Raw genomic sequence first — 12197 nt, 5'->3', positions numbered from 1 at the left:
AATATTCTATTCATAAATATGACTTACCTCGGATACTTACAATTTATCATGTTCTGTTGTATGTCGACAACATGGCGGTTTGTTTACACCGGCATGATAAGGCGGGAAGTCCTTGCATCGTGTGTGTATTTAATATTTAGAGAGTGCCAATACAAAAATGATTATTTCAATACAAGTAAGGTTTTTATTGAGTAAAACGTTAAATTAATCAAAACTTAATTACATAAAAACGATATCAAAAGGCACATGGGCAATACCACTTTTTATCAACAGTAGCGCCAACTAGCGCCGGAAAGTTGAAACTATTGCTCCATGGCGGGGGAATTTGAATTGAATAACAATAACAATGTCCTAACTCGAACAATAACTAGGTAGTACAGTAAAAATGAGGAAAAATCCTATGTTGTAATAATAAAATAAAGATAATATTATAATTAAACATTCAAAGGAAAATATAGAAATAACAGCATTAATCTAGATCACGAAATTTACCTACTTTTACAGACTTGTGGTACAGAGCAGTAGATATGAAACAGCAGAACAAAAAATAAATCCTTAATTTATTGTCATTGTTGACAGTCAACATTAAGTTAAATAATGTGGTTTTCCAATACAACTTACCAACCATAATCAACCAACTATCTCCCTATACTAATTCATATATGTTATTATTCAAATATACTCGTAGTAGTAGTAGTCAATTGGCCTGCAACTGTATAATATTCCTTAAAATTATACAAATGTTATACAATGACTAACGGTGAAATGATAAACAGGCGGATCACCAACACGACCATTAAATACTTAACTCAAAACTTGGACATTTTGGCACTTCTATGTTTTTTGTAACTTTCGTAGGTACCCATCCTTTTAATCTTTTTGCTATACAGATAGTCAGTTTTGAAATTAGAAACGTTCTTTGTTTGCGCTACAAATTTTACTTCTGTGGGTATTATATTGATTTTGAAATTTGTGGTAAATCCGCTACCAGATGTTACAGCTGTCGGTATAAATGGCAGAACTTTAGGCTTTTTGATATTTGCCTTTTGCTTCTTTTCAGTATGAGTGTCATTCAGATAAACACTTTCTTCTAAAAATGTAGAAGGTTTACTCCTGCGTTTTCTCGTGTCTTCCACTATAAATGGAGTAGTTGATACAAGTGATGACTTTTTCATTTCAAGGACTGCTTTTTTCGGTTTATCGTCCAACTGGCTCAAAATAGATGAAGGCAGTCTGCTTATGTGAACTTTATCAAATGAGTTTTCTTTGAATATCTGCAAAAAAATAATATCATTATTATTCCTGTAACGATTATCCGTTTAATGGATTGAACCACGTCATGTAGAATATAAATGGGAATCTCCAGACATCTTAAGCATTGGCGTATCTAGTTATTTTCCAGACATAACGTCATGATATCTACTTTATAAACTATACCTTAGATACGTTATTTCCTTCATCTTCGTCTCTTTCCTTCCTTTTCTTACTCTTCTTTTTAGGTTCGGGATCTGCAATAATGAGAATGATGATAATATTATCTATCTACTATACTATTTAATAAACTTAATTACCTAAAGCTTTTCTAAGACATTCCGTTATTTACCTTGATTTTGTTTACTGTCCTCACTAAAAGCCAGAGATTTTGTTTTCTTCTTTTGACTTCCAGCAGCAATTTTCTCTGCGTCTATAATGATGAATAATAAAAAATCAAATACGAAATTGTAATTGAAATTAAGCACCAGAAAATGAACATTGGAATCAATAATAAAATAGTTGAAATGTATAGTTTTATGTTTACCTGAACTTTGAGTATTTTCATCATTTTGGGAAATTTTCCTTTTCTTCTTTTGGCTCTCAATAAAAATGGAATCATTTAAAGTTTGTTGTGCTTGTTCTAAAATAAGATATAATTAATGATTAGACATTTGCAACTAGGAACAACATAATAATTTATTAAAATAGTTTGTTATTTACATACCACCTTCATCACGAATTAAGTTTGTGTCTAAATTAGTAGAAGACTTTCGCTTTCGTTTCTTTGAGTTCTCTTTGGGCGTTTCTACATTCTGCACACCTGTTTCTGAAAGGTATTAACATTTATCTTACTTTAAAATATTAAAAATGCAATAAAGCCCATCTACGAGGCATGTTACACACGTGACGTTTAATGAACAAATGAATAAAAATTAAATACGTTACTCTAATGTCAGTTCAGAAATATTGACATTGTAAATCGATAAGCAATTTTATGAAGCTGAGCCCATTTACTAAACAAAAAGTGCCGCTAAGTAATTTCTATACCGAGTATATTATGTAATTTAATATGAACATTGTCTCGCTGATGAGTTATTATGAGTCGACAGAATTTGTACTTTTTGTTGTAAAACCACACTTATTGCAGCTACATAAGTAGCCACAGTGTTTAGCTTGATGTTCTAATAAGTGTCTGTGCACCACTCAAAAATAAAATATCAATGTTGAAACATACCTTCAACTGATACAGATTCATCAGGTTTATCTTTTTGTTTCTTTTTCTTTGTGCTCCCAATAGAAATATTATGAGTTTCAATGTTTGTGGGTTCTGTTTCTGCAAGAGTAAAATACTATTAATTAGGGTTAATAATATACACATAATCTTGGCACACCTTTTACTTGCTTATTATCGTAAGTTATTATGGGATAATAAACTATGATATATCCATACTACGATTACGATCAAAATTTGTTGATACTATTTTATAATTACTTACCAACTTGGTCATCGTCATGTGTCATAGAGAGCTTTTTCTTCTTTTTCTTTGTACTATCAGTCATTGCTGAAAGGTTAATTGATTTTTCAGCCTCATCAAGTGTTATTTGAGTATTGTTTGCAGCCTTATTTTTCTGATTCTTAGCACTGCCCATAGATACATTCTTGTCTTCACCAGTACCACCATCAGCTGAAATATTTGAAAATTAATTTAACGGAATTTTGAATTAATTACGTAATAGTTTTAGAATATTTAAGGTCTGTTAAAATGCTAGTCTGCGTGGTTTAAGCACCATGCAAGGTCCGTATAAAACATAGCATAATTCAATACTTTAGTAATCATGTGGTTAGTACCTTCAACGGCTATTAGACTGTGGTCTGAACTTTTGTGTTTTTGTTTTTTCGCGCTTCCTATGGACACATTTTTATCCACGACGGGAGTGTCATTACCATCTGTAAAATATCGAATGAATGGTATACTTTTGGACTAAGAGTAGGCGCATACCGTTGATTTTTAGTTGGCCGATAGTTGTGCCCGATTTTAAATTGTATGAAGAATCGGCCAAATCGAATCGGCGTAGTGTGCGCACTCCCATACATGCCCATACTGATCAACTGCCCGACTAAACTATCGGCCGACGAAAAATCAACGGTGTGCGCCTACTCTAAGTGTTGTATTAGTTTATTATGTAGAGTATTCAAGAAGATTTATTTTTTACCTGAACTTTGCTCAGCTTGCAATGATTTTTTCATCTTCTTTTTCTTCGCACTGTTTACATTCAAGGAGATGTTGATACACTGCTCAGGTTCTTGGATTTCATCTGTAATTAAAACTTTTTTATAGGAATGTGACAACATATAAGCTATAATTTGCGTGTGCTCAACTTTTTAATTTTTATCAATAAATTATTTTGAAAATTTTCTTACCCATAGCTGGTTCATCCCCAACTTGCGCGTCTGAAGACTTCCTACCCTTCTTGCTTTTTGTACTTTGATACATGATTTCTTCAGGGGCATCATCATCTTCTGTATTGGTGTTAACTGAAATTAAAGTTAATAATTTTAATAAATAACCATTTCTCATTTAACAAAATCAATTAGATTATGATTTAAAATGTCCTTTGGTTACCATTTGTTGGTTCTTCTTTAGCTTACTTTGTTTAAATTATATATTGATGAAAAATTCTCATTATAGAAATAAAAAATAATTAGTAAGTATTCAACTTTTTCTCACCTATAGGTGTGTCTTCAACGGCAGTTTCCATGGACTTCTTATTCTTCTTCTTACGTTTTTCTTCATTGGGTAAAATCTCATCTTCATTGTTACCCGTTTCTGAAATGATTAGGAATCAAAATATAATTATGTTTGATGTGATCAATTGATCATAACATCAACAAAATGTAAGACATTCCTCACATGTTAAACTCATTGTTTTTCATTTAAAATTTTATACATACCGTTGAACATGGAAATTTCGGCATCATCTTTAAATGATACATTATTTTTCTTGTTCTTCTTTTTGTTGCTAAGCGATAGTGAGTTGTTCATGGATTTGTCAGCACTTTTATGAGTCCCTTTGGTATCAATAATTATATGAATGTCATTGTTATTTGCGACGGTATCTGGAATAAAAAGAAAAAACAATCATTTTCTGTTTTGAGTCAAGTCTTTAAAGATTTTGTAATGATTTGTAGTAAATAAAGTTACTCTTATACATAATGGGGAATAGGGAATAAATCAATCAATATTTACTTATTTATAAAATTTCTAGGTAACTTACCAGCTGTCTCTTCAATAAGACCTTTAGATTTGCTCTTATTATGTTTGACGCTTTCATTCAGTTGGCTTTTGTTGGCTTCAAGTTCATCTGAAAGCAAAGGCAAACATTATAATTTTTAAATAATGAGAATCAAAATTACAAACAAAATATGTATTTTTAAATTTTGTGCTCACCATTTTGAGTCAAAATGTTCATTTTTCCTGGAGTGCGTTTCAGGGGTATGTAGTCTTCTGCTTCCTCAGTGTCCGGTGAATCTGTCTTTTTGGGGGATTTTTGGCTGACATCAATATCACAGCTGTCTTCAGAGAACAATAGCTGCAAGTCAATGCAGTCTGATGAAGATGACTCTTCAAACTCGTTCACAGGTTGTTTTTCTTCCTTTTCAGCCGAGTCTACTACATCTATTCCTTCAAGTTTCTTATTCTTTTTGGACTTCTTCTTTGTGTTCGTAATATTAAGCTGATCAATAAGTGGCTGCTTCTTCTGTTTAGTTTTCTTGTCCAGATTGAGAGACATATCACGCGATTTTAAAGTTTTTGTCTTCTTATCATCATTTAGCTTTTTAAGAATCGAGTCGTAATTGTTTACGATTTCTGAACTTTCACTTAAAGAGGACGAATCTTCTTCCAACATTGTAGCCTGCAACGGATCTACAGTATCACTGGATTTTATGATTGACATATTATTGTTAACACACACTTCTTCTATATTATCATGGATTTGTACAGTTGAAATGTTCATGTCTTTCATTGGAGTTTTGGGTTCAAGTTTAACTTGCACTGAAAGAGGATCAGGTTTTTGTAAATTTTCACCTGAGACGCTAATTTCCTGTTCAGTGTTTGCATTCTCATCGCATACAGATTCCGACAATCGTTTTCGTTTCGCCTTCCTTACTAATTTAGAGTTATTAGCATTCGAGTTGTTGAATGACTCGTCTTGAGAAGAATCTAAGCGAAGTTTATTTCTTTTTACAACTGGAACTATGTTTTCTTCGTCAGAAGACTCCTCTGAAGATTCGATTTTCTGACGTTTTGATTTATTACGTCTGAGAGCTGTATCAGAAGTATCTAGCTTATGACGCGCTTCGTACATTTCTCGGGAAGCCTTCTTTTGTTCCTTCAATTTACGTTCATCATACTTCTTCTTAGACTTCTTGCTCATAGTAAGTTCATTATCACTCATAGATAGATCATCTCCAGAGCCACTCAATAGGTCATCATCCTCTTCGTCGGAACTTACAACAAAAGAGTCTTTTTCGTAGTCTGTATCATTAGATACTTCATCGTCAGAATCCAAAGTCTCTCCTTTTTCAATAAATTCATTCTCATCTTCATATTGCCTTTCATCTTCGTCTTGACTGTCGCCCGATTCGTAATCATCGCTGGCTACTTCCGCTTCGTCATCTAGGAAACTGTTTCTGGGCCGAGACGAATCAACTTCATCTTCTGACTCCTCCTCACTCGTAGTTTCTGGTGATTTCGCTATTTGGGAAAGATCATTTTTAGATTTGTTTTGTACTTTTTTGTCTTTACTCTCAATGTTGGAAGTGTCGATTATTGAGCTGTTTATTTGCATACCTAATTTTTGGAACTTTTTCTGTTGCAGGGGAGTACTAGTGGAGTAGTCTTGTGAAACATTTTTCTTATCAATGGCTTTATCATTCACAACATTCACAGGACAAGCTGATTTGTTAAGTTGATCGCTATTGGATTTAGGTGATTTGGATGTGTTGTGTTCAGTTGACGAAATGTCTTTAATTTGAGAAAGTATCAGAGTACTTTTATTTTCAGTTTTCTCTAAGTTTTCTGTAACACTTATTGATGATTTTCGTCGTGATTTGTTTGAACTTTTATTCAAACTATTATCGACTTGTGAGGAATTTGCAACTGATAATGCTTGAACAGTTGGGTTTTTAGTATCAGAAGTTTGATTTAAATTATTTTGAGACAATTCATTTACAGTGATATCATTAGTTTTCTCCAAGTTTTGAGTGTCTGCAACACTTATTGATGATTTTCTTCGTGATTTGTTTAAACTTTTATTCAAACTAATATCAACTTGTGGGGAATTTGCAACTGATAGTACTTGAACAGTTGGGGTTTTACCATCAGAAGTGTGATTTAAATTATTTTGAGAAAATTCGTTCAGAGTGATATCGTTATTTTTCTCCAAGTTTTGAGTGTCTGCAACACTTATTGACGATTTTCGCCGTGATTTGTTTGAACTTTTATTCAAAATATTAGAATTAGCAACTGATTGTTCTTCAACAGTTGGGGCTTTACTATCAGAAGTTTGATTTAAATTATTTTGAGAGAAATCGTTCAGAGTAACATCATTTGGTATTGTCTCATCTACATCCATAGGTTCACAGCCATCATCAATATCTATGTTCTTAGTATTTATTTTATTTAAGAGAGAATCATTGTTGTCTTGCTTGTTACTTTCAGATGGACCTGTTATCTGTTCTTCTACTAATTTATTATCAACTACTGGCACACATTGGTCTTCAGTATCTATTGGTATTTTCTTGCCTTTTCCTTTAGAATCTGTATCAGAATCTTCAAAGAAGACAGTAGATGAAAGAATAGTAGTAGGAGCCTTTTCAAAAATCTTTATGGTTTCTATAGAATCCTCTGGAATGTTTTCTTTATTACCTCGGGGACTGACAGTTTCAGCACCCACTGCATTATTTGACGAATTCAATGATTTATTAGGAGTCTCAGAACCTTTTGATTTTCTTATCTTTGTTGTTGAGAATGAAGATTCATTTTCTAGGTTTTGCTGAACAGATGTGTTATTTTGCAATTCTTGATCAATGAGAGGTATATCAGTTGATGTGGTATTTAGCACACCATCAGCCAAATTCACAGAATCATTCTTGCTTTTGTTTAAGGCTTGTTTCTTACTATTCTTCTTTTTTACACTCTCATTATCACTGTAAAACATGCCCTCGTCGACATGGGTGTCTGAGGACACTACCAATGACTTTGTTCTTGGTCTCTTACTTTTAAAACCATTTTCAACTAAAGCTGATGTAGTTTTATTCAAATTAGAACTATTCTTTTTAGGCATATTATTCAGTTCTTTGATCAAAAGTAAACTAGAGTCGGATATGTTATGTTTGGATTTTTCAGGAGATGATACACTTTTACTTTCGACAACTTCTGATTCTTTTACCTCAAATTCAGATTGATTTTCATTTGATTCAATGTTTTCTTTAGATGAGCTTCTATTCAGTTCTTCAGCGTCGGAACTTTTACTATCAGTTTTTTTAGTTGATTTTTTTACCACCTGTTTCTTTTCTTTTATTCTAGGGCTTCTCCTTGTAGGGCTGATTTCAGTAGTTGTTTCCGTGCCTTTAACAGTTTCATCAGATTTTACAGAACTACTCTCAGTCTCTTCGATTATGATTTCCGTAATGTTGCTGGGTTTACTTGCTAATGTTACCTCTGAAAAAGAAAAAAACGACTCATAAGTATGAGATTAAATTAAAGTCAGATTCCTAAGACTAATGAAGTGATAATAACAAATCTCACCTAGTTTTTCTATACTAGATGTTGAATCTTTTCTAGTTCTTCTGGTCACTCTAGCAGGAGTTACTGACGATTCACTGTCACTTCCTGAAATAAGATAAAAGTTCACCTGTCACTTGATCACTTCTTGTATACAAAAACCCTGACTTGTTGCTTGTTGACAGAGCACAAAATTGTTAATTGCATTTAAAAGTGATAATATTTTTTTTAGATTTAAACAAAAGGAAAGAAAAAATAAAAATACGATACTAATAAGATCTTAGAAGGAAACTCACCACAATAGTTTATACCTAGAAAAATTTCCTTTTGACACTTTTTTTAAACTAATTTCACCTAAATATCACTAAGAGTAGGCGCACACCGTTAATTTTTAGTTGGCCGATAGTTGTGCCCGATTTCAAATTGTATGAAGAATCGGCCAAATCGAATCGGCGTAGTGTGCGCACTCCCATACATGCCCATACTGATCAACAGCCCGACTAAACTATCGGCCGACGAAAAATCAACGGTGTGCGCCTACTCTAAGCCTAGGTGCAGACCACCGATTTTTAATCGGCCGATAGTTGGACCCGATTTTAATTTGTATGAAAATTAAATCGGTGCGCACTTCCATACACGCCTATACTGATTAACTGTCCGACTAAACTATCGGCCGACAAAAAATCGGTGGTCTGCGCCTAGGCTTAAAGTTCAAAAACAGTTGCCAAAGTTCAACACAGAGGTGGAAAACTAATCAATGACTTAAATAACAAGGAACTCACCAACTTGTGAAGTACGTCGGGCAGCAGCTCTCTTAGCCCGAGGAGAGTCAAACGACTGTGTTGTTGTTTCCGATACAATGCTAGTATTGGACTTGATTCGCGTGCTCCGCCTTGATGGAGTGACAGGCTTCTCTTCTGCTTCAATAATGTCTTTGACAGCTGATGTTCGTCTTGTAGTCCTTTTGGAGGCACTGCCAGGAGTTGGGGCTGAAAGTGTTTTGTAGAAATTGATATAACTACACCAAAACAAAATTAATGATTTCACTTTAGAATTATTTCCATTAGAATGAATTATCTAGATACAGAACATTTTAGTTGTAGCTTAAAAAGAACATGGCAATTATACTAAAAAATCACTTGAAGATGATGCAAGTATTTTTTACACACAATCTATTCAATATTGTCTGTTTGTATGGATGTTGAGAGAACAGTCTTCTAGAGTTGAAATTAAGTAACATTAGGAAAGGGTAACATAAAAAAGTTGACAAACCATTTTCCTCAATCAAATCTAGCTGTGGTTTGGCTGCAAGCCGCCCGCCTCTCTTCTTTGTGGGTGTGGCTGGCCCTGGAGACTTTACGTCGTCAGGTTGCTCCACCGATAGTCTCCGTCGTAGCCGGGTCACTGGTGCTATAAATTGTAAAAATTTTGGATTTTTAATTTTGGAATAAAAAATGACAACAAGGTTTGGTGCTTACACGTCCTGAAGCAAGACAATTCTTATCTGAGGCATTTACGAATAATTTGTTTAATATTAGATAGTACCAAAAACTCTTACATATTGCATTTACATAAAATAGAAAATAAAAAAGCAACAATATACACAGACATGTATATACATTACATGAATATGAAGTTATAGAAAATCTTCTATTCATAGTTTTTATGAACATCAAACCAAATTAGGTAATTTGGTTTGATGTTTACTTCACCTTTAATTTATCTGGTTTTTTTAATAATAAATTGTTTAACACATTTATCATACTTTGAAATAAAATTATAGACTGATAATAGGGCATTGACTCACTTTTGAATATTATTATAGGTAGTAACAAGTTACTTCCTCTATGATACTAAAATTGCTCAATGTTGCTCAATGGGATGTTAAAAGTAAATTGAAATTAACTGAAAGTTCTGAGAGGGTGGGTATCAGTAGACATGATTGTTAGTTGATGATACACATATATTTTTTCAAGCAATTTATTGATACAAACTTCTAGAACAAATTATTTAATTAGCCTTTTAATATGCAATAAAAAATTTGAATTTGAATTAGGTAATTAACAGCAAAAGTTTTATATAAATTCATAAATGTAACAATAGATTTAATTCCATAAATTGCTAAGTTTGTCATAATAAATAATTGAACTAGGTCTGTGATGTTCTATAAAAAGAAATCAATTCTTTAAACTAATAGCCCTTGGATTTGAAGTATAAAATTGTACAACTGAACAAATTTTATGCCATGATTTCGTTAATCATGTCCACTTATTGTTTTATAGATATCTATACTATTAATATCAGCAAACTTGAGCAAAACAATTCAGGAAAAAGGCTGCAAGGCGCAGTTAAATTAGACGAAATGCTGAAGGTGACGCTTTGATTTTTATACGACGCCATACAACATAATCGGACCGCGTGCTCAAAGAATACAATAATTCATAACTATTTCACTTTATATAGATTTAGGGACGATTTAAAAGGCATTTCCATGGTCTCTGAAAGCATGGTTGGTTAAAACAGCGGATTGATAACACGTTATCAAAGCCCCACGCGTTTCATTATTATCGAATAAAGTAAAAAACTGTAAACACAAACCTTTAACACCAATATCTTCTTCCATTGTTGAAATATATACTAAAAACAATGTAAAACCTTTCTAATAAGTAAGCACGTGCAACTAGCTGATTTAAAATCGTATTTCGAGGGGCAACTGGAAAACAGCTGTTAGGACGCGGCGAACTGTCAAATCAAAACCGACGCGTGCGTAAAATCTGGCAACATTATTTACTGTTTCCGGTTCTGGCTTTGTTTTATTTAATTTTGAAAAATTAAATAGGATTTTAATTAATTTGCGTTGATTATTATTAGATTGATATTATTATCATTATAAATCGCGTTGAAAATTGGTTTATTCGAACTTATTGATTTATTTCTGAAGAGTTCGATACGATTCTAATACGATGCAGCCCGCATCACCCATGACATGACCATGACCATGACTGTGAGAACGATAACCATCTACGGCTACACTAGCGCCATTGATTGACCGGCTACATAAATTAAAATTATTTACTTTTTTTAACTGTATAATTTTTTTTCGTAATTTACTAGTGCATATTATTATCGAGCTTTCAACTTTTTCAACAAGTGGAAAGCATCAAACATTGAAGTAACATTGACTTCGTCTATAATTGTGCAGATGGCGCTAACCCAATTTAGGTTCATACAGGGTGTCTGAACTGAACTTTTCCATAAGTTCTGTTCCTGTTCCTGTATTGATTCTGAAAAAAGTTTTACAGTTTACTAAAGACTTGGAAAGATCATAAGTTTTAAGAGTAATACTATTTCTGCACGCTTACAAATTGCCTCATTGTTTGGTTTGTTTTACGCTGGATGTATTCCAGATTTTTGTGATTTCTTTTGTAGAAATAATAATCAAATAAAACTTTATTTTAACGAAGTCCTATCCTATGTACTCGTAGTAGATACCTATGCTAGTTATTTATGCAGTTCTTCCATTGTTTTTTAAAAACTGAAGAAGATAGATTGAAAAAATAAACTGAAATATGCTCATATAGTCATTAAATATTACGAACAAAAAACCATAGTGGCTACATTTAAGATTTTGCGATAGGCGCAATGGAATGGTTGGAGGGTTAACTCCAATGCCTGAACGCCCCGCCCTGTGCTAGGGTTAAGTGGGCCCGCACTTAAAAAGACATCAAGAGTACAGAAATAGCATTATATCTTCCTGATGACCCCCAACAGAAATTACGTTCAACGACGAAGCCCGTTTCTCAGAGGAATGCCCGCGTGGGACATCCCAAAAAGGAAAAAAGTCCACAAACAATATTTATGCCGGACCTTCGCAGTTTATCCATTTATACAAATTATATTTCCATAACAAGAGACGATCTTGTTGTTGGACATCAACAAATATTGCTATAACGACCCATGACGACTATTTGCAAAAGTTATTCTATATCATGCTATTTGTTAAGTACCTTCCAGCCTACAGCCTAACAGCCTACAACTCACATCCGGCTTAAAATACAGTTTTAAATTAAAATAACATTCAACCGTTCATACAATTTACTGCTAACTACCTACTTACCTACCTATGTATTTACTGCAAACTATAAAATTTATATC

The 12197-nt window shown here is 33.1% G+C and overlaps 1 protein-coding gene across 2 annotated transcripts; it reads right to left on the bottom strand.

Annotated features, from left to right (window-relative positions):
• Positions 1-161: 161 nt before the first annotated feature.
• On the bottom strand, positions 162-10791 carry LOC135071188 (microtubule-associated protein futsch-like). Of its 2 annotated transcripts, XM_063964956.1 has the most exons (18): positions 10641-10791; positions 9315-9452; positions 8825-9031; positions 8067-8150; positions 4704-7979; positions 4531-4617; positions 4208-4372; positions 3984-4082; positions 3677-3790; positions 3469-3570; positions 3104-3202; positions 2751-2939; positions 2489-2587; positions 1979-2080; positions 1799-1894; positions 1604-1684; positions 1438-1508; positions 162-1274 (listed from the first exon to the last, which is right to left on the bottom strand). In XM_063964956.1, the coding sequence occupies exons 1-18, from the start codon at positions 10663-10665 to the stop codon at positions 810-812; spliced, it is 5499 nt and encodes a 1832-aa protein (XP_063821026.1). In that variant the 5' UTR covers positions 10666-10791; the 3' UTR covers positions 162-809. The 2 variants fall into 2 exon arrangements, with proteins under 2 accessions (XP_063821026.1, XP_063821027.1); XM_063964957.1 differs by lacking the exon at positions 8067-8150.
• Positions 10792-12197: the final 1406 nt, after the last annotated feature.

This window comes from Ostrinia nubilalis, chromosome 4 (genome assembly GCF_963855985.1).
Source record: "Ostrinia nubilalis chromosome 4, ilOstNubi1.1, whole genome shotgun sequence".
NCBI lineage: Eukaryota > Metazoa > Arthropoda > Insecta > Lepidoptera > Crambidae > Ostrinia > Ostrinia nubilalis.
This window is presented reverse-complemented; position numbering and strand designations above follow the sequence as displayed.

Bases quoted from the DNA above. Each gene is read 5' to 3' on its own strand.
- LOC135071188 (XM_063964956.1), bottom strand. From the start codon at position 10,665: ATGGAAGAAGATATTGGTGTTAAAG. The intron at 9,032-9,314 runs GTTTGTCAACTT...AAACACTTTCAG, and splicing joins AGATTTGATTGAGGAAAATG to CCCCAACTCCTGGCAGTGCC. The intron at 1,275-1,437 runs GTATAGTTTATA...ATTTTTTTGCAG, and splicing joins AAGGAAATAACGTATCTAAG to ATATTCAAAGAAAACTCATT.